At 39.5% G+C, this 22309-nt stretch overlaps 1 protein-coding gene across 1 annotated transcript in view; it reads right to left on the bottom strand.

The window, feature by feature from the left end:
* Positions 1–22309, bottom strand: part of ctnna2 (catenin (cadherin-associated protein), alpha 2) — a 276055-nt gene that overhangs the window by 233332 nt on the left and 20414 nt on the right. The window contains exon 2 of the mRNA XM_062388807.1: positions 18670–18776. Coding sequence (XP_062244791.1) covers positions 18670–18771 — 102 coding nt within the window. The 5' untranslated portion in view covers positions 18772–18776. The remainder of the gene's footprint in view (positions 1–18669; positions 18777–22309) is intronic.

Genomic DNA, 22309 nt, shown 5'->3' with positions numbered 1-22309 from the left:
TTTTGTTCTGCAACAGTGACTTAAAAAGCGCAATGTATATTTAATTACGCCCGCACTAACCTCACAGCATGCACTGACGCTGATTCAATTTAGCTACCTGCATAGAGATTTAACAGCGCTACTTTTATCTAAATATCACCCTGCCTCTGCGTGCAGCAGCACTGGCTGAGTATCAATATAGATTGAGCTACAGAATGCAGAAGATTCATGATAGAATACGATTTAAATGAAAACACACTTTAACTTTGAAGTTAATAGGTCACCAATTTGAACAGTTTAAGATGAGTAAATTTCAGGAATTTTGTAGTTATTCTTTATCAGTGAAAAGTCACTCTTGAGTAACAGGCTTCCTTTACTCGCCAACTGTAAAGAACCACCAGTGTAGCACCTACATAATCACTTTTCATTAGGTCTAAACCAGAGACTGTCTATAAATATGGACGATGGAGACTCGGTATCTAAGTCCTGCTGATACATGTGCTTGACGATGGCGATTCATTCTCAGCTGTCTATCATGACGTTTTACCCTTTAATATCACACAGCTTATTAAAACTAAATTTACCAGAAAATATGAGAGGTTGAACAAACATCAGTGTGATGAGAACAACTTTAAGTGACTGACAACATCTTTTAGGAAACTTATCAGTTTGATACATATCCCATCTGCTAACAGGGAGGACGCAGGGTTTATGACCTATTCTGCAGGTAGCCACTAGGGGCTGATCAAGACACTTTGGCCTCACTTTTTTGGGAGCTATCATGTTATCATGCTATCAACATCCCGAACTTCATTCACCACCACTGGCTTCAGATAAAGGCCCACACTAAATACAAACCCCTTGTTCTCACCTACAAATCCCTCCACTCCTGAGCCCCACTTTATTTAACTGACCTCATCCACCCCAACACTCCACTCAGAAGGCTGCGGTCCTCAAATTCAGGTTTGCTCTCCTTCCCCAACACCAAACTTTTATGCAAATCTTTGGAAACTTCTGTGTCGCAGTCCCCACCCTCTGAAACTCTCTCTCTGCTGAAATACGCAACGCTGCGTCTCTGGACAGCTTAAAAAAACTCCTTAAGCACCACCTGTTCACTAAGGCCCTCTGGCCTCAGTTAATGCTCCACCCTGCTTTTTATTTCTATCCAGTTTTTTGCTTATTACTTCTACTTCTATGGTTTAAACTTTAAATGAGATATAAGCTCTGTTACAACTACTCATCACTATATAAAAGCAAGGTTTTTGAAGAGCTGCTGTTCTTCCAGACGAAGAAACAGATGTGAAGGACCTACATACATGGGCAGATTTTTATTGATGAGATCAGACTTAACAAACCTCCCTTGGAGGGAGAAACATTGCAGGAAGTGCTCGTTCTGACTTATATTCTGAAGTCCTTAGACACTGCAACTTTTTAATTGTGATGGCGACACATCCATGGGAAAGAGACACAGGATGTGACAAACAGCCTGGCTCCTTAACTCTGGGAAAATGCACAGAACAGACAGCCATCAAGCCCATACTGGGCTGATCAAGAAAACAGAGAAAGAATGCTGCAACATGATGTAAGCCTACAACATTTCGAGCAATGAGGGTGTTTGAAAATAATGGGGATGCTCCCAACAAATACTCAAGACTTACAAATGCAACCAAGCTCCTTAAAAAACATACAGTAATGTTAAGCCATAGATAAAGTTGTATGTTTTCTGCTTGGTATTATATGTACAAACATTTTGCTAGCCAAACTTTTCTCTGACTGAGAATTCACACAAATAAATAAAATAAATTAAGGATGAGAATACTTTTAAAAGGTGCACGAATGGGATGTAAAGACAATTTTCTCAACATCTGTATTAGCAGTACTCGCTTTAGGTTAACAGCCAGCAAGATTTAATTAAGATAAAGTGATTCAAAACTTTATCTAATCTGAGGTATCTGTGTAACTTCAGACATAATCACTTACTTCCTCCTCTATGGACACATGTGACCATTAAAAGGGAGAGTAGAACAGGATCAAACCCATTCTCCCATAACGCCCCATGGTCCTGTACTGTGGCATTGAGACGTGCGTGATTTTAATACAAATATGCAGGTCTCACTTCTTCAGTACCTATATAGCGGGGACAGAATAATAAATGAGCACATATGGACCATAATCATATGGATCCTTCAGGAAGCAGGTAGAAACCAAAGTACTTTGCAGGAAGAAATGAAATGGAAGCACAGTAATATTTGCTTCAGGCATCCAAATGTGGCCTAAAACATAACAAAATAAATCCAGTATCTAGGCAAGGTAAACATGCCCTTTTCTGCCAGCTGGTAATTGGCCCCAGCCAAGCTCATTTATCGTGTGAATTAGCAGCACCGCTTGGATTTTATACAAGACCACACAGGTTATTTCCATACAGCCACAAGTAAAGAAAGCTTTGAATACACAGAAAAAATATCTTTATGATGCAGTCTGACTAGACTATATAATGTGAAGACCTACGTTTCATTAGAACAAATAAGTGTTGGAGATCTGATGAGGTTGAAGAGGTTGGGTTCCACTACATCACCAACCTACGATGTAGAAAGACAGCACCAATGTGTAAACTGACCGGTATCAGCCAGCGAGCACGAATCTCCAAATATTCTCAAGGCTAAAATGTCAAGGTCTAATAAGAAACTTTAGAGTGATAGATCGACATCATTAAAACTATCAGATGAAAAAAAAAGAGTTGCAGAAGAGGGGTGTGGAAGTTATTTATGCAATATGTCGGTAAAAATAAAATAATAATGAGGTGCACTGCAAACTTTACTGCAGCAAAGTTAGCACATCAAAAGTCTCCTCGCAAATATGCAAAATCATTTGGGAGCTTGCTCGCTGAGTTCCCTCTCTGTGTTTGAGTGTGTGTGTGTGTGTGTTTGTGTGTTGTGGGGGGGGGGGGGGGGTCAGAGATACAGGGATCAGCTTATATTTCCATTAGTTCCATAACTCATGAGATAAATTACAGCAGTTTCCTTGTTCATGTCATTGGCACTTGTAGTAAACAGCTTGCTTGTGTTCCGCCGTGGAAGAGTACTTTCGTAGTCACATTTGTCTTGTGCTGAATTAACTCCGCCTGCTACTGCAAAACTGTAAAGTACAGCAACAAGCCTGGCTGCTGGGCTCATAGGGTGTGAGGCATCTAGCAATTTTCCATCATCAACCGAAGCATGTCCAACTCCATTTATTTCTCACACCTTCGCCATCAGCGCTCACGTCTCTGCCAGAACTCATTAGCTTCACCCCCACCTTTGAATCCTACTTGAGAATGCAGGATTTTTTTACGGCGACTCAAATAATGAAGCTTGCTGCTGATTGGATATCAAAGAGTTACACTTCACAGGACACTGAATTATGCACTGGAATGTTATTGAGCAAAATTCATCCCAAAAAAAAAAGAAAAAAGGCAGAGGTGTTGTCACAGCTCTTCTTATCTGCAGTGCTGTCTCAGAGCGACCCCGTTGTTCTACAACCCCCAGGCTTAGACAAAAAACAATTACCAGGTAATACATAAGTGATTATGCTGCAGCAATAGTGCAGATAACCTTTCCGTCAGCCATAAAAAGTTGTTGTGCCTTGCTCTCCTGTTTTATTGCTGATCAATAGTATTAAATGCCATGTGCCCTTTCCCCTTCAGAGCACTGGCCAGTGGTCTCTGTGCTCAGTAGTAATTCCTTGTGGCTCTGCGTAGCCATTCAATTTTCCGCCTTCAGCCTCTGAGACTCACAGCCAACAGATGAGTGATGCGCTTTAACTGTTGAACATTAGGGAACGGTGTGTGCATATAACGCTTGTGTGTGTGTGTGTGTGTGTGTGTGTGTGTGTGTGTGTGTGCGTGTGTGTGTGTGTGTGTGTGTGTTTGAAGCCAGTTACACACACTCATGCATGATCATGCATGCATGGATTCGGTTAACCTTTGACTCCCTCCCACACTTAGTGATATACATAACTCTCTGTTGAATAATTGATGAGGCCATTTATGCCCATGTGTAAAGTGCATAATGTGGCTAACTGCTCAGGGGACAAAAGCTGGAAGGGGTCCTCCATGCTTTTCTACTTGAGTGGAAATCAGCACCCCAGCTCTGAGGGACTATATAGAAACTGTTTGCACAAGGTAGCTGCTGTTATGGCTTCGAGCCATGTTACACACTGGGAGATCACCAAGTGACAATGCATAAACAACACAACAATACTGTCTGCTTAATCAACAGCAACCTCTACATCCATCTGCACACGCACACTACACACAGCCAAGACACTTATATATAAAACGTGGCTACAACTCACATTTATAATGCAAATTTGCCTGAAAGAGAAAAACATGCCATCTAGTATATATTCACACATAAATCTTCTAAACTGCACCGTGCACCTGGTGGGAACCGCTCTGTAGTCCTAAATGCCGCAGAGCTGATAACAATGCATCCTGGACTTTTTAGACTAAAAGCTGAACTCAAGTGATATCATGTCCCCTCTTAAAGTATCTTCTGAAGTTAACAAGACCTGAAGTGCAAAGCAGCAGGGATTAGTGGGCATTAACACTGGTACCTGAATAGGCTCCTGGGGTACAAAGAGGAAGGTTCGCAAGTTGACATGCTCAGAGATTCTCAAGCATGCATTGGCAACTATGTCACCACAAAACCCCTGGAGGAACAAGCCTGTGAATAGTGGAGAAGCAGAGTGTAATATCATAATGGATATTATGGGGGGGAAATGGTAAAACATGACAATGGTTGGCAAATGATATCAGATGTTCTTGAATGATCTGTTGTTCGTTTCACTGTCTATCTACCTGCTCTGATTTTGCTAATATGTCTCCCCCCATTCTCAAAGCTCACCTGTTGCTGAGGAGCCTTTTCCAGCTACTAAGCCACACCCACAAGTAGAAAGGATTGGTGTCTTACATTTGTGACATCACAAACCCTGGCTGTTTGAATCTGTCTTTCTTTGTCATACTGGCATTGGTTTGGGGCATGTATACAAACATGTAAAAACAGGGAAATAATATCCCCTGCAAAGGCAAATTACATATATATCCGGAGGGGTGTGTGTGTGTGGGGGGGGGGACTTCTTGCCGCAGAGCTTCTTGCCGCAGAACATCTGCAATATTAATGCTCATAAATTGTAAGGTAAACCTCGAACAACAGCATGTATTCACTCTGCTATGAGTGAGCAACAGAAAGTTTCCATCATAACACGTCCTCACTACCTCTTGTTCCGTTTTCCTACGCTCTTGTTTGATCCTCCCACCCCTTCATTGTAATCCTCACCACTAATGTCTTTTTGCTCTCAATGAGGTTGCCTCATTTATGAGGGACGACTGAACATTTTTGATTCACAGTTGATAGAGCCACACAGTGAAAATAAATCTTTGTCTTTTTTAGTTGGCAATGTTTTGAGCCACTTCATGCTTTGTAAGGACAATTTGCACCCATTTGAGAAGTGGCCCAGAGCTTCCGGAGATCCCGATGTAGGAGCAAAATTCTGAATCATAATACCTCAGGGCACTTTGCAGAGAGAAGCATGGCACAGAGTATAGCTGAAAGAAAAGTATAAATTAAAAAATTGAATAAAACCAACTTGTTTGGATTCCAAAAACTAGCTGAAAATACCATTTATCATGTGTATAAACAAAGTGAATGATTAGTCCTTGAGGAACGAATCTGAGGAAAACAGAACAACGCCAGCACAATTTTGCTTTTAAAAAAGATTGTGCAACCCGGGCCGATTTTTAACAGATTATTTACTTTTGTGAAACCTTTGACCTCTACACACAAAGTTTGTTTCACAATTTTGCATTTATTTGGTGAAAGTGCCAATGAATCATCATTTGCCCGGTTTACATTTTTGAAAGCCTGGAGGTTGTTCACATAATCTTCAGAACAAGTGGGAAAAGTATATGCAGTGTATGCATGCCCTTCTGAAATGCCGCTTGCTTCAAAGACGAAACCACATAAAAGCTTTCTGAGCCCGCATTCTGAAAGGGCTTCAAGTGTGACGCATGGTGAAGAAGATCAGTGTCAAAAATAGTGTCGGGATCTGGACGAAAAAGATTAGCTTCAGGACAATGTGAGAATACTCTTATAACAGTCCAGTAAGGTTTTGATTTCAAATAACATTTTGCAGATGTGATAACAGAAATAATCAATATCAAATGTATAAGTTCTGTCAGATTAAAATTAGTTAAATAAACACCAATTCAGACCTGAAGAGGCCTTTTAGATGAGAGGTGATAGGTCTTCAAGAAACACAGGCAAGTCCAGTTGCCTGTGTAAACTTTAATAACTCCTGAAAATACAATGACCTGGATGCCTGAGAATCTTCACAGATAGACAACAATTAGCTTGACAGTAAGTTAGGTAACGTAGAATGTCTTGCAAGTGCTGTGTTGGATAGAGACCGCAAACACAGCATTTACTTTGGTTTTCACTTTACTTATTGTGGGAACTTTTTGCATTAATGAATCACAAATCAAACACAAAATACAGGCAGTACTTCATGAAGGCAAGTTAGTAAGTTAGGTTTAAGATCTGCCTGACGGTCTTGCTTGGCCCCAGATCAGATAAATGGCTGAATGTTAAAGTATCAATTAAACAGGAGAAGTTAAATAAAACTGGCCCACTCATGGTTTCTTCTAGCAACAGAACATTGAGCTGAAACAAGCTTTTGGATTCAAGATACTCAGGTTGTGTTCAGATAGCCGATTTGTCAGTCATGGCTTGAAATAAAGACTTAAGATCAAGAAAACGAGGAGAAGTGTATGAGAGCTGATTCTATCGATGTAAGTCATTGGAAAAAGTTTTTTTCAAAAGGGCTTTTCATGTTTGAAGAAATCTTTACTTCACATGTCAGAAACATTTAAACAGAACCGATTTAAATTCACTTTTAAGATTGAAAATCCCTTTCAGTGAAGTAGAATGGAGTGTGACCCACTTACATAAATTCATCAGGACTTACTTGTGCGTACACTACATATATACATGTTATAAGTTGATTTCCAGTGGTACTTTTAGTAACTGAATTTACTGTGTAAATGTGAGATGTTAACGGCAAAACCATGAATCCTTTATTAAGATCTATGCAACCAAAGTGATGTAACTACCCACGTAATCTACTCAACAATTGGCAACAGGGAACCATAGCAAAACTTTATAATCAACAATAAATCTGGCTCTCAGTGCATACAAACTACAACAGGGGAGACAACTACAGGGAGGGCTGAAGACAAAAGTAGTGTGAAGGTTGAACTTGGCAATTTCATTTTTTCTGAAAATTGATGTTTTTGTTAGGGCTGAACGATTAATTGCATTTGCGATAAAATCGCGATTTGATAAAAGCGATTTTCTAATCGCAGCGTGCGCGATTAAAACGTACGAAAGAGAGTAGGGCTCTGGGCTGCTGTCCGCACCCGCAGCATGAGTGCCGCGGGACCACAAAACTCCTCTGATCCAGAAGATAGCGAAGCAAGCCTGCATCACCTACAGGGTTCTAAAGTCTTCGGCCGACGTGGCGGACTCACAGAGCGAGCTCATGCCGCTGCTGACAGCTGTCCGGGCGGCGGACCTGAAAATCACTCCGCGGAAAAGAAAGCCTTGCTCCGGGGCGGCGGGGCTCCAGAGCACCCCGGTCACCTACATGCATATCTGCGAGACGGAGGTGTTCAGCACGGGGGTGTTCCTGCTGAGGCCCGGCACCTCCATACCGCTGCACGACCACCCGGACATGAACGGGAATCTACGGAGCTGCTGATCCGCAGGCTGCCCTTCCAGCGCATCCAGCTGGCCCACCGCATGCGCGGACACAGAGCTTAAACTGCTTCTGCTCCACTGACTATAACAATGCCGCTTTCCAACACTTATAAAAATTAATTAAATGTGGAAGTAATCCAAGTATTCAGAATACGTTACTCAAATTGGTTGGGCATGTATTCTGTAACGGAATACGTTTTCAAAGGATCCTTCCCAACACTGGAAATGTTACTGACTTGGGAGCAGTAAGACACCTACAATAAAAACATTTTTTGCAATCCTTGTGTTTATATTTACAATGACTTTGATTAAATTACTTAAATGCACACTGATTTGTTTTTCTTGTTGCTGTAATGACCAGTTAAATAAAAATGTGGGAAAGAATATTGTACAGTAAATGTATCTAATATTGTGTTGGTCATATTTAAATCATTCATTATGTTTTTTTTGGGAGAAAAAAATCGCATATTAAATCGCAATCGCAATTTTGGGGGGAAAAAATTGCAATTAGATTATTTACCCAAATCGTTCAGCCCTAGTTTTTGTATAATTTTTTTCTATTCAGTAAAATAATAACAATGTTCATCAAGTTACATCAGATTGAAAGGTCAGATGGAAAGGGGAGAGCCATGTGGAGCAAAGCAATAGAAAGAAACTTTAAATCAAAGACATAAAATGCTGGATCAAGAAACAACTTTTTGGGGTTATTCCGTCAAATTTGAATTTCGTCTGTGCTGATGTTGCTCAAAGGCAAATGTGCAGACAACCGCAATCTGAGATTATCTGTCGGCTTCTTTACCTTTCATCGACTTCCTCTCTTATCCTTCGTCGCCTGCGTCTCCCTCTTGCACTCTTACATTCACACAACAGAGCAGGGGGAGATGGACCCCTGCTGGCTCACTGTCAGAAGCCTGTGAAGATCCCCCAAGGATCAACTGTATTCCACTCATATATCTGCTCAGCATCTTTGCAGGAAAGGCCGTGTGGCATTATGTCACAGTCTTGTCATTCCAGGATGCTTTGTGCTGTGAGAATGTGCGTATGTGTTGGCTCACAAGATGTCTTGTGAGGCAGATGTGTATGGATTCCACGGGGCCTGGTTCACAGAATACCAGACATCACATGGCAGAGCTGACCTTGGACTCTCCTCCGCTGCTCCCACAGCTCCGAGGGTTGATAGAGGCAATTTTTCATGCATATGGAAAGTGTCTTACAATCGCTCACTCATTAATATATGATTCAATGCCACTTCTGTGCCAGGAATAAGTGCTTTTGATTTTTGAAAATAAAGAAAAGAGGCTGGTCTCTAAAAAGAGATTAAACCAACAAAACTGAATTACAAAATAAAATACTTAAAGAATCAAATAAAACCTTTAATAAAAAGCTTTAATTTATACCTGTTAAGGAAACATAGCAATCTAAATTACATTTGTGAGCAGGAAGCAATGTCATTTCATTTGACTGTGTCTTTTCTTGTGTACGGTCTGAATAACAATGAAGTGAATCTTGAATACTTTCAATTCTTGAATTTATTATGCAATCAAACAAATTAAGGTCAGATTTTGAAGAAAAAATATCAGTTTTTTTAAGATGTGCTTAATGTATCGAGATAATTACACGTTATTGAATGTAGAACAATTGAATATGGGCTTTTATTTATGGGCTCAATGATTTATTGTGACATATGTCCAATGCCTGCTCAGATAATGTTTTGAAATGTGGGAATGTAAATCCTTCTGATTTGTTTACAGTAGAAGAAAAGATTTTTTCCCCTTTTGTGTCTGATGTTAAAAGATAAAAAAGTTTTTTTGAGCTTTAGCTTTGATGTTGCTGTCACTCTGACAAGGACATCAAAGATGGTGTGCTACTTAAAACAGTATGTTTTTGTTCGACTCAAAAACCACCACATTGTAATGTAGTAGAGTCACATGAAGGTCACGTTTAATTTTCCACCGTCCATCTTTTTTAGCTGACTAAGCATTTAGAACACACACTTCATACCATACCACACATCATCACTATGAAGACATACACAACAGACTCTGTGAGAGCGGAGGTGTCGTTAACCTTGTTAAACTCGGTGTTTACTACTTACATCCTAATTATTTAAAATAATTCAGGTCACGTCTTTAATTATTGTAGTTAGAAATAGAAATTGGATTCAAGGTGTGCATATTCATATGGTAGAAGACATCTCGACCTGTCCCAGTGGGGAAAGCACAAGTGCAAATGATCAAATTAAACTGAAATGATCTGAAGTACATTTATTGTGTTATCGTGTGTTTTACTGTTACACTGCCATGGCTTATTCACATGTACATTTAGGGTTAACATTGTTTACTCATTAACGTCAGTGACTCAGGCCATGAATAATATGCTCTACATACTGCCTCACAGAATGACAAGTCAAAAAGCAAAGTCATGATTGTTTTTGACTACAGGACATAGTGGCTAGTTGAGTTGTGCCTGTGAGAATAATGCTGCAAACAGAAAGGTTGTGTTTCCGAGGCAATGGTTGGCAGAGAGTGGTTAACACGCATCTGTGCATGGCGGCTGTTCAGAACCCGGGGGCAAGCCATATGCTAACATAGCAAGGTGTCAGAAGATAGAGCCTAGAGACAGATGAAAGTGTGTTTCACAAGATCCAGGACTGACCCGAGGCTCTGGCGGAGGTAATGAGGACACAGACACTCACAGAGGGAGCTCAGCGTAACCACACAGCTGTCATCTTCATCATGTTATTGAATAAAAACAAAGTTACATTACTATCTTATTATCGCCTTTCTCAGGCCATTGGTTCAACTGAATTGTTGTTGTTTTTTTGTATGTGTGTGGACACACCACAGTAGAGTAAGGAACAATAAACACAGAAAGGGATAGAAGAGAAACAAGTACCTTATAAATGAGTAACTGTGCATTGATTTTCAACAACATATTCACAGCAGCCTGGTCAATGGCATATATCAAAAACTAAACATTTTACAAAGGTTAGAGAAATATTTAGTACATGTTTCCATATTCAGAAATATTAGGACAAATATGATTTATTTGTTATTTCAGGAAAGTTTTCTGAAAAAACAACTGCAATTATATATTGACGTAGGGTCCGAATCACAATATAATTTATTAAGTTACATAACCTTTTAGCCTAGGTTGTACAGATTTGTGAGATATCAAGATACTCCAAAAACTGACTTTTTTAAATTTAAGAAAAGCAAACTTTCACCATTGAATGTTTCAGTACAGTTTAACTTTATAGTAAATATAATTTGCTAGAACCATTATATTCTCCATTTGTGCACCAGGAGCTGTCACATGTCCAAGACAAAATAAACTGCGACACCTAACCTTGTTTCTCTTTCCCTCCTATCTGATCAACTTTAATGTTGTACAAAAAAGATTTACATTACACAGGATGCTGTTCACTTGGATTCAAGTAAACTCATAATGAATAAAGAATAATTGATCTGTTGAACACCATGTGAGGCATAAAGGCCAACAAGATAAAAGCGTTCACAGTGGGGAGCAGGTGTGAGAGCCAACAGAAACTTCAGAGAACTTAGGAAATGTCATGACATCACAGTGGGCAGGAGAATCAGCTGATCCAGCTGTGGAGGCGTACAGATGTGTCACATGCATTACATAATGATACCAAATGTATTTTAAATGTTTAATTCATTTTGCTCATGGTGACTGCATATAAAATTACCTTAGATCTAAGTTTCCCACACTGTCGGGTGGTTTTCTCATTATTACAAACTTCAGTGGACCTTGAACATCGTCAAAAACATCATCTTGGAAAACATCACCATCATTAACCCCATGGCATCACTTTATCCTAACACCAAACTTTCATCCTGACAGGATGTCCCTGTTTTTCCTGCTAAGTCCTTCCCCTGCTCTGCCCTCGATCTTAGATTAAGGATTGTTTGCTGTAACATGGCAAGTGTTCGACGAGGAGCCTGCCAGGAGAAGCAGGGGTTCCAGACAGCCTTTGAACATCACTGCCTCTCACAGGGTTCAAAGCCTCTTCCAAACACTGTCATCCAAATTCAGACAAGGAGTCGAAAAAAGTACAAAGAATTGGAGGACTTCAACTTCTCCGAATCCAGAGAGCTTGTTTCTTTATTTTTCAGCACTTAGCTTTCACAAATGTAGTGGAAGACGTGCTGACAAGACCTCAACAATGCTCTGTATTACCTCAAAATGACTCAACTGCAATCTGGAGACGTATGATCCTTAAATAACATTAAAGTGAACATGCTTCAAAAGTGGATAAATCAATAAGGTTATAGCTGCGTGAACAGTTGTTTCTGAGATAATCCAGAGTTATTAAACAGTCACAGTTCTGATGCCACTGCCGTCTTCGTATTCCTAAAATTGACTCGTCTCAAAACTTAGTTAGGCTCCAGCAGCAGTGTCCAAAATTACCCAACTTTGAGAGCAGCTACTCTTCGGATTCAATGAAAACGCTCAGGAGGAGAACTGCCTCTCTTCTTTCCTCCGAAAAATGACTATTTGAGGGCCAGGCTTCCTCCATTCCCGCTAGCTTAATGGATTATGACAGTGATGCAGCATGAAACCTTAATCCCCCTTCCCGTCGTCATCTTCCCTCCCTTAATGTTAAGCCCCTTGACTGGAGCTTGTATGCGGGTTGTGTGTCAGGTGCTGACAAGTTCTCAAAATCAACCATTTGGCCTTGAAAATTACACAAAAACAAAGCTGGTTGAATCATCCTTCTCTGCCATTCAGGTGCCCACAGCTCGCTCATTACCAGGCTCGAACCTGCCTCACTTTTAACTTAATGACCAAGAAAACAAATCAGGCGCTATCCACACCAATACTTTTCTGCCACACATTCCAAAATACTTACATGAATAATACATGAGAATATTGATCAGCAGCAAGACAAACAGTTCCTTACTCGTGTTGTGCTGTCTGTTAATTCACCACGTTCAATAACTTCACTCTTTTATCCTGAGTCTGTGCCTGTGTTCAAAGCACGACTTTAGGCCTTAATTCATCAAGTCAGTGTTGAGCTATAGAAGGTCAGAGATCCAAAGAAACAGTGGCTGCACAACAATCAGTGAACACAGAAAACAGCAGCTCCTAATAGTCAGTTTGAGGATGTTCACAAGTGCAAGACCAGAATAACCTGAGCATGTGACACAACCCACCATACATAAAACATTACCACTGAGATCAACAATCAAGTTGCACTGGCAAGGCTGGCATGAGTACTCACCATGAGTGAATCCATGTTAGAGTATCAAAAGCAGCCAGGGGAGTCAGAGGCCCCACCCCCTGAAGAAGGAAACCATCACTTAGTTATAAGAAGTGATAGCTCTCTCTGCTCTGGTAATACAGATAAGATAAGATCATCATAAGAACGTCACGTCAATGACCAAACATTCCAATCTGGGAAATCCCATCCAAGAGGCAGAATTAGGGCAGAGAGATCGGGGGGGTAAATCCATTTTGTTTTCCACAAGTGGGACTCAAGTTGTGTTTTAACCCTGTAAGAGCTAACACTGTAGGTGTTTGCTTAACCAGGTACTGGTTCTCTGGCTGATGGTTAGAAAACATGCATACAAATAAATACTGAATACATTTATTATAAAGATTTTAGATTAAGATATTACAGATTTATAGTACTTCTCCAACATACATGCAGAATGATCACAGGCAGTTAAGGCTCAATATCTCGAAAGGACACTTGAATATGCAGACTAGAAGAGCCTGGTATCAAAGTGCCACCCTTTTGATGGGTGGACGAGCAACTCCTCCTCCTGAGGAACACAACGTGAGCTTTGACTTGAAGAGTTTTTACCTCATTGGCTGCATCTGCTCTGAGACTGATCACAGGACGTGAGACTAACAAGCTCTGCACACTTATTTTCACCAGAAGGGAATATGAGTGAATATAAATCTAAATCAGTCGTCCTCGCAGTAAAAGCACCGTAACACACTGCTTGGCACAACTCACACTGCACTTACATGGAGGTCTATACAACGATTTAGACGCACGTTCTTATCGAGAAGGTGAATTTAAAGTTTAATTTAGTGTGTGTCAAGTGTGTCTCTGTATAAACAGAACATAATTCCAAACAGAAACATTGGTGTAGTTATGACAGAATAAAATGTGTTTTTCCATTAGTTTTGATGGTTGCCTGTAGGGTTGTTTACTACAATAATTTTGAATTGAGTTACATATAGTTTGTGTATAAATATGCCAGGTAACGTGTAAGAATGGCAAATGAAAGTTTTGACTTCTTTCCAAATGCCTAACGAGCTACTATGTTGCAAATGTATACAATAATTAGAAATCAAATTAGATCCCTAGAAAATTTGAAAAAGGATTTCAGCAGAAATGTTGCAGCAAGTAATTGTAACAGCAGATTTATTTTCCTTTCACAAAATGTTGTGTTTCCTACAGTAAAGGCAATACAAGTGAGCGGTGTCACATATTCCATTTACTAAATTAAATATCAGACCAGGATCATGCACACGTCACTAAAGGTTGGTGATGACTCAGCAGCTCTGCAATGATCCTCAATGACAACAAAAGGTGACTTAAGGCTGTACTTAGTTACATATCGAACATTGACTTCAAAGTTTTATATTAATTAAAATAAAGATATATATTTAAAGACGGATTCTGAGTGAAGAAAGTTTGTCGAACTCAAAACATGCCCCATTGTTATATTTTTTTGGTGATAATATAAAACCCTTTCCAATTTCAAAAACCATGTTAATCATTCGAGGGAGATGTTTTCTCTTATTGACCACATTTCTATAATGATAAATAAAGTCTAGACTTTGGTCATTGAAAACAGATCAACTGCTCCACATGCCTCTCAAGGCTACTTCCAAACATTGCATTAAAAGCCTTCTGCCATCACCTGCAGAATGAACTCATTACTACATCAGGACCATGCTGCTCTTACACGCAGTGATAAAGGAGGTCCCTTGGTATTTGTGGAGATGGACTTAGCAAGTACACAGCAGTGGTAACAGAAGCTTGGCCATGATGAACGAGCCTGCTATCTCAATGTCTGGCTAAGCTTGTTTGTCTGCCCACCTTAAGCAACCTTTCTTTCCTTTCAACGACACTGAATCATCCAAATTGTTTTCTTCATATCTGAAAATGCTTACATATCAGATTTATTGCAGAAAAGATGGACGACCGGAGCAGGTGATTGTGCTTCCTCCAATTTCGGCAGCTTAGCCATTTAGCGACAATAACATCTTTGTTTTTTTACTATTATTGTGCAGTGGAGTAGATGATGAATTGGTATTGACTATAACATTCATCAATTCACAAAAGGTAATAGTCATTTCGGAAAGACAGACGATGAATATCCCAAAATCACATAATTTAACTCAATAGGACGCAACAGACGGTTAAACTTGTGAATAATACAATACTGACTAGCTTTGTGTCTGGGAATTCAGACCCTCGGAATGAAGCCGTCTGAATGAATCCAGAAATAACAATTGAAAAAAGAGCAAAAACTAATTTTTATAGCTAGGAATGAGAAATTATCACAATATGTTTAAAGACGTTCATGATCCTTTCTTCCTCCTAACATTAAGCAATTACTTTCGTGACACTTTGACGACCACTCACTTGAATAAACACAGGACGAAGCTGACAGACAATTAAAAGATTCACACACCACAACTCCACATGACAACCTACTGTCTACCAGCAAGTTTCAACTCAAACCAGGCATAACGCTGTGGAGAAGGACTTGTTAAAAGTGTAGATTTTTGTGCAGACATTTTATGCTAATCACTGGGGAGATGATGCCAATGGGAAAACAAATCTAAACATGCCTGGGTTTTCCTCCAAGCAAACAGCAATGATGCCTCATTAGTAATTTTAATAACCCAATTAAAGCATATAAGTGCAAACCCCATGAAGTTATACAGGCAGAGATCAGCAGATGGATGGTGGTGTTTGATGGCCTGTGATAACTCAAGCTTAGAAAGTTAATTGAAATGAATCTGGAGGGAAACACATTCTCTGCTGCTCATATTCATAATCTTGATGTGGTCTTTACTGCATTTCCTCTTAGTGGTGTAATAAAAGCACAGAATGACTGAATAGAAATCATACCACACTGGGAACCAATGTGCTCATGGGACGCATGGCCTCTTATTTGTTGACTATGCATTTTCCTAAAATATAGTTGTTTTCCTCTGACTCTTTTGGTCATTTGGCACAAGTGCAACTTTGTCTACGTTAGCAGAAAAGGCACAAAATGAACTGCTACTGGGAAACTTAAGCCACCAGAGAACTAGCAAGCAAGTCTAGTGCAATTATGGTCTAATGGATCACCAGGATTTGCACTTAAACATGTTACATCTGTTCACAGTACTAAAAGAATCTGAAGCCCCACATTCTACTGCTTGAGTGCATGTATTCAATGTGATCCAAGCTTGCACAGACCATATCCAAGAGCTTAATTAAAGCATTTGGCATTGTGACTCACAAGAAAACAAAGTAAATTTCAGTCACAATACCTAATCCTGGGCAAGCCTTGCTTAAATTTTGCGAATTTAATAAGACGAGTGCATATCAAAAAGAGCCTCAATTCAACCTGTACAAAATCCAAAGATGCCTATATACTTGTGGAGATTGTAGACTTTCTCTTGTTCAGTTCAGCAATTAAATGTATATATATATATATATTTTATTTTTTGTAATTTAGTGCAACGTGTCAAGTCTTTCAATGTGATACCACAGAATCACTTTCCTTCATAAACAGGAAAGAGGGGATAAAAAGCCTGTGTACTGCTCTTTTAACAGGTAGAGCACAAACAAAATGAGCATCTAAAAAATTCTCTTGGGGCCCTAAGAGCAATCAGGCTGGATTACGAGTCTAAACCTATCCTCTCTAAATCTAATATCCACCACTGTCAGTGGGTCAGCAATTACCTGCAATAAAGCAACTTTATTAGGCCCTTGGATGGTTTCCAAAGATGTCTCTGGAGTAAATAGGTGCACTCCCAACTGAGGTCTGCATTTATCCTGAGATTACAGTGATTAAGTCTTCTAGATTTTGTCGTGGGATCACTGGGAATAAATAGGGCAGGTTGTTTTCCGCTGCTCTACTGTAATGCAAACAGTTGCACCAGTTTGTGTTAAGTGGAGCCCAGTCTGCTCTGTTTGTTTAATTAAGAAATCTAATTACAAAATAATTAGATCATCTAATTATCCCACAAAAAGCATGGTAGTTCCTTTAAATGTAAAGGGGCTGCTGTATAGCCTAAAGCACACACCAGCAACATTAAAGGAAAACCTTTCTCTCAGCAACATCTAAGTAATCAGCAGCGGACGAACTGTAGCATTGGGCAAGTCTTTTGTTTGCCAGCAACAGCGTTGTGTATGTAATTACCATATCTGGCCGACAATCATTGGAACACCTCATCCGCCATGTATCTGATAGAACAGTTGCTTTTATATTTTGAAAAAGTTGGAATCCTGATGGGATGAAGTGTTAAAACAGCAGCTTCTGGTTGAGAATAGATCCAAGTAAAACATGTCGCACAACCAGGACCATAGACTGTATAGATGGACAACCTGAATGCTCCAAAAGATGTGGGACCAATATACGTAGTTCCACCTAGTGGCTGACAGAAGTTTAGGGCAGCCAACTCCATGTTAGCAGATGGGACATGGGGCTAAAAAACATCAATGATGGTTTCTGTCATTTTAGGAAGTGTTTAGCAATAAGGATGTTTAGTTAAGTGTTCTATCTTCCAGTTTGGTTGTAATTACCTCCACATTGCAAAGAGGTTATGTTTCAGTACTTGTTAATTTTTTTGTGGGTACTTAGAAGGATACCAAAAAGATACAACTGATATAACAGATTTCCACAAAACGTGGGGGAATGACAAGACGTGGGCTAAGAAGGAACCCATCCATTTTTGTGGAGGATTCCAACAAAGGGGCCAGATCCAGCAACTTCTGTTTCTCTCCAACATTGCAAGAAAGGCCGACTCTCAACATGTTGTTGATTTCCCAGTGAATAACTCATGGATCATGATGGAAACAACCAAGTATTTTCAGTCTTGCGAAACATCTCTTAGTAAAAAGACAACCCAACAGAATAAAATGGAGTAAAGTTAAGGTAATAAATAATGGCACTAAAAATACAATGTGATGCAAGAGCAGAAAAATTATGAAAGCATTAAATTAAAAGAGACACATGGGAAAAAGAGATGACAGACTAGATGAATGTCATCACATTACTGCAGAGACCATGCAAGCTATTTAAATGAGAGGGGTTTGATTAAAAATCTTCAATGAAAAACCCAATGCACACCACTGACTAGACTAGTATCAGACCACTCAGCGTCGCTCTGCGAAGCCATCATGGCCATTACCACAGATGTGCTGGTTTATATTATAAATCCAGATAGGGAGATAGTTTAACATCGTACCAAGAAGTTAAAATCCTTGCCACCCAGTTTTCCTTAATGGAGGTGCCTGGTCGAGTTGAGAAACGTTCTGGAACCACATTTGTCAAACAAGTTCTGAATCAGAATCTATAAAAATCTAAATAATATCAAACTTTACCCACAGACTGTCACAATAAGCAATCTATTCAGCAATCTGTTCAGCAGGAAAGCCAAACAAAACTACTGGCAACGAGCCAAAGTCCTTGGCTGTCACCCAACACAGTTTAACATAATTGTAACAAGTGATCCAGCTAATATGCAAGAAAGAAAATTATCAATTTCGCTCTCAAACTGAGCTATAACAAGTTACTTTTCTCATATTGTCCATTACCAAAGGGCCATCTGACTTTGGAAGACTTGAAAACACTATTCACTGTAAACAAAAACTTAAAATGATTAGAAAATAAAAGGCAGTAAATTGAACTACCTGTGTGACCAGGGGCTCCAGAAGCCTTTCCACAGTCAGGGTGCGGATTTCAAGACTCTTCGGGTCCCATTTCAACAGGATGGGGGAGGTGGCAGTCGTCATGGTTTCTGTTGAGGAAAAAGAGTAGATCAATGGTTAGAAAACTCTTTAGCAGTGAAAACCCTTTGGCCCAGTAAAGCACACACTAATCACCAATAAATACAGGGTTTCCCCAACAATTACAAGCCCTGTTGGCATGTTTGTGCACTGCTAAACACATTTTTTAGTTTGAATGTCATTGCCATACTCTTCAGTATTAGACGATTGCATGCGTTCATTCTTCCAATGCTTTCATTCTGAAAGCGAAGAGTACCAGTGTCCCTGCGTCTATCACAGAGTGATGAACTAAGTGTTTGTTTAAAGCTGCTGAGGGTTAGCGAGTGCTTTAAAGTCCATTCATGGGGAGCCATTTCAAAGTTAATCACCCTTAATAGTTTTTCATTTAGTCCTGTCGGGTTTCCGAAGGCAAGTGTCACATGTGCTTCTGCCCCAGCAACAAATTCATCACACACAAAACCGACTTCTTAGTCTCTCCTGACATGTTGACTGCAGAAATCAATTAGGGATAAAAATCTGTCAAATAGCCAAGAATTACTTCTGTCACAGGTGATGAGCTCAGAAAGCGTGAAGGGTCGAAAACTCTCAACAGCCTGGAAATAATTAAGTAGGAGGAATGAGAGTGAGAGAGGAATCTGCAGCACAGTAACTTGGTCAGCTCACTGGTGGCCACAGTGAGCAGGTTACCAACGTCCAACCCAACAAAAAAAGTGCTTAACAGCCTAATATTGCAGTGGTTAGGGGAGGGTGTGAATAATTCAGTTGCAGTCTAATTACCATAACTCATATTTTACTAATACTAAATATTTTTCAAGATTGTGCTGTACTTGAGGTCTGTATTCTTTGATTCACTATAATTGTTCAACTTATACAATGTGAATCTGGGTCGACCCAATAGCTGAATGTTATTTGGTTTATTGGACAGTCTGATCACAAAAATATGAAGGAAATGATGTTCACTTCATCCGTGAGCATATTTGTTTGTCTTTTCTTCTTGCTACTGTCTGATTGTACTGTGAAAAACTTAAACCTGTAATATAGTTTTATAAATGTTTTAATGATGATAGTCCAATTGTGATGTGAAAAAACTTATATTGAAGAAACCATAACTAATTGCTGCCCTCTCTCATTACATTACATGTCATGTCATTTAGCTGACACTTTTGTCCAAAGCGACTTACATTTTTAGTATACTCAACATTTTTATGAGGGGCCACTTAGGGGTTCAGTATCTTGCCAAGGACACTTAGGCATGCAGATGGGAAAGAGTGGGATTCGAACCGGCAACCTTCTTGTTGCAGAGCACCCGCTCTATCCCCTAGGCCACGCTCTCCTAAACTCTCTCATAAATATTTATTTAAATAACTTTCTCACTTAACTATAGAACATATCTGTACAACACTGCACTGCATAGAGAGATATTTGTTCTAGATTTTCCCATATTGCTTTACAGAAAACCCGAGCAGCATTCTGATCACTTTACATAATTTACATACAAACATTGTTGGATCTGTAGCCTTTTACTGTAACTTATGGACGCAAGCAGAGACACACACATTTCAGAAAAGTTGAAGAATAACTTCGACTTAAGTTCAACTCATTCAGCTAATTTGACCACCTTCCCAATAGCCTCGTCTCTGTACTGTAGAAAACAGCCAAACCAGGCGTCACAAGTAAAATTCCTAAACACCTGAGATTGAAGTGATCTGTACAATTCTTTAGACAATCCGCTCTGTAATTTGTATTATTCTATTACAGTTTTTAAAAGCTCTTAAATTAAATGGGGTTATATTAGGTGAACGTGAGAACAGAACAGCTGGCATGGGGGTAGCAGTGTGTTGTTACTGAGCGGATGTGTTTCTACAGTAAGCAATTTTGAAATGGGCCAGCTGGGACTGGCCTGGTCTACTGCCAATGTCAATGAGGCAGAAGGGAATAAAGAATGTGAATTAGAATGACAGATCTGGGCCAGAGGCCCCTAATACTACACACAGTGGGATAAGATGGATGAACAGTAGGAAAACTTGCAACCTGTAGATATTGATGAAACCACAACTCAGACATACTAGTTTCCTCAAGAGAGCATAGGCATTTATATTAAAAAACGTAATTTCGTTTTCGACTTCTGCAAGAAAAATTGGGCAGGAACAATGAATCAGAACTTGACCATGACTCATGAGGAGGACTGCACCTATCGAGCATTTTGTTATCGATGAATCTAACGATAATCTAAATGATTAGTATAATAATGCATTTATCAAATATATAATTTAAAAAACTTTTCCACTGACATGATTTCATTTGGTGATGAAAATAATCCTTATTTGAGCCGCAGATAATAAAATAATTCATGATGCTATTTTATGATGACCTCGCAAGACTTTTTAGAATCTGAATGCAGCGTGTATAGAAAGGTTAAAGCAGACCTGACAGTCTCATTGAAATATAAACGCTCTCATCATTACAACAGAGGCTCAACTGAAAGACAGTGAACTGCAAGCACAGCACGCAAATCACAGTTCACAACACTATCACATCACTGCCAGTGAAAGCGATTGTTCTGGTGACTCGTGATGTAGTTTACTGTTGATCTATTTAACTGCCATGACCATGTGCTTCACACCTGCAGCTTTTATTTGACTCCAAACAATATAAAGTGTAATAGGGGTGGAAGGTCTTTTCACAACTTTAACAAAAATTCAAAAAATATGACCAGTTAAAATGTTAAATTCAAGATGCTTGCAGATCATAGCTAAAATCTTGTGTGCATCAGTGCCTTAAATCACATTGTCCACAGCTTTGAACAGCACCATGTTCCTAGATAGATTGAATGTGCCCACCTCAGTCAGTCTCTAAGCTGCTTTTGTCGTATTTTTCCGACCGCTCTAAGTCATCGATCAGTGATGGAAATGTTTCAGGACTTTTTGAGACACAGATGACTGGGTTCACACCCTGAGCAAAACACTCATATGTTTACTTTTGAGGTTTCACATTTCAAGTGCCTCAAGATAATAAATAAAATAAAATTGGATTGGATGATGGTGCTTGAATTGTGATATTACATTTCGAATGTGGTGACCATTGCCTCACCAGCTTCTTATCTGCCATGCAGCGAGCTCACATTGAATAGTTTTTCATATCTGTCAATGCATGTGAATTAACCTATCATGGAAATATCTGGTATAATTTAGTCAATTAGCAAAGTCAATCATCCTGTCGGTATGTGAAAATCCACGGCTCCATGTTATTATGGTTGACAAAGTACAGTCATTACAAACCTGGTATATAATTTCAGTCATTTGACATATGGTAAGTGTCCCTCTCACCGTCCCTCCGGACGACCCAGAGCACCAGCAAAGGACTTTTTTGTATTAATGTGAAACTGCATTACTTAGCTATTCTTTTTTTTTTTTTTTTTTTTCAGTGGGCAGAAGAACTCTGTTAATTAGTCAGCTCTAAGAAAGAACCTCCTGAACAATGAACACTGAAGGACTGCAGAACTAAACGAAGATTGGCAATCTGTTTTCATTCAAATGAAAATGTT

The sequence above is a fragment of the Platichthys flesus genome, chromosome 5 (assembly GCF_949316205.1).
Source record: "Platichthys flesus chromosome 5, fPlaFle2.1, whole genome shotgun sequence".
Lineage (NCBI taxonomy): Eukaryota > Metazoa > Chordata > Actinopteri > Pleuronectiformes > Pleuronectidae > Platichthys > Platichthys flesus.
Note: the sequence above shows the minus strand (reverse complement) of the source record. Positions and strands in the feature narration are given on the sequence as shown.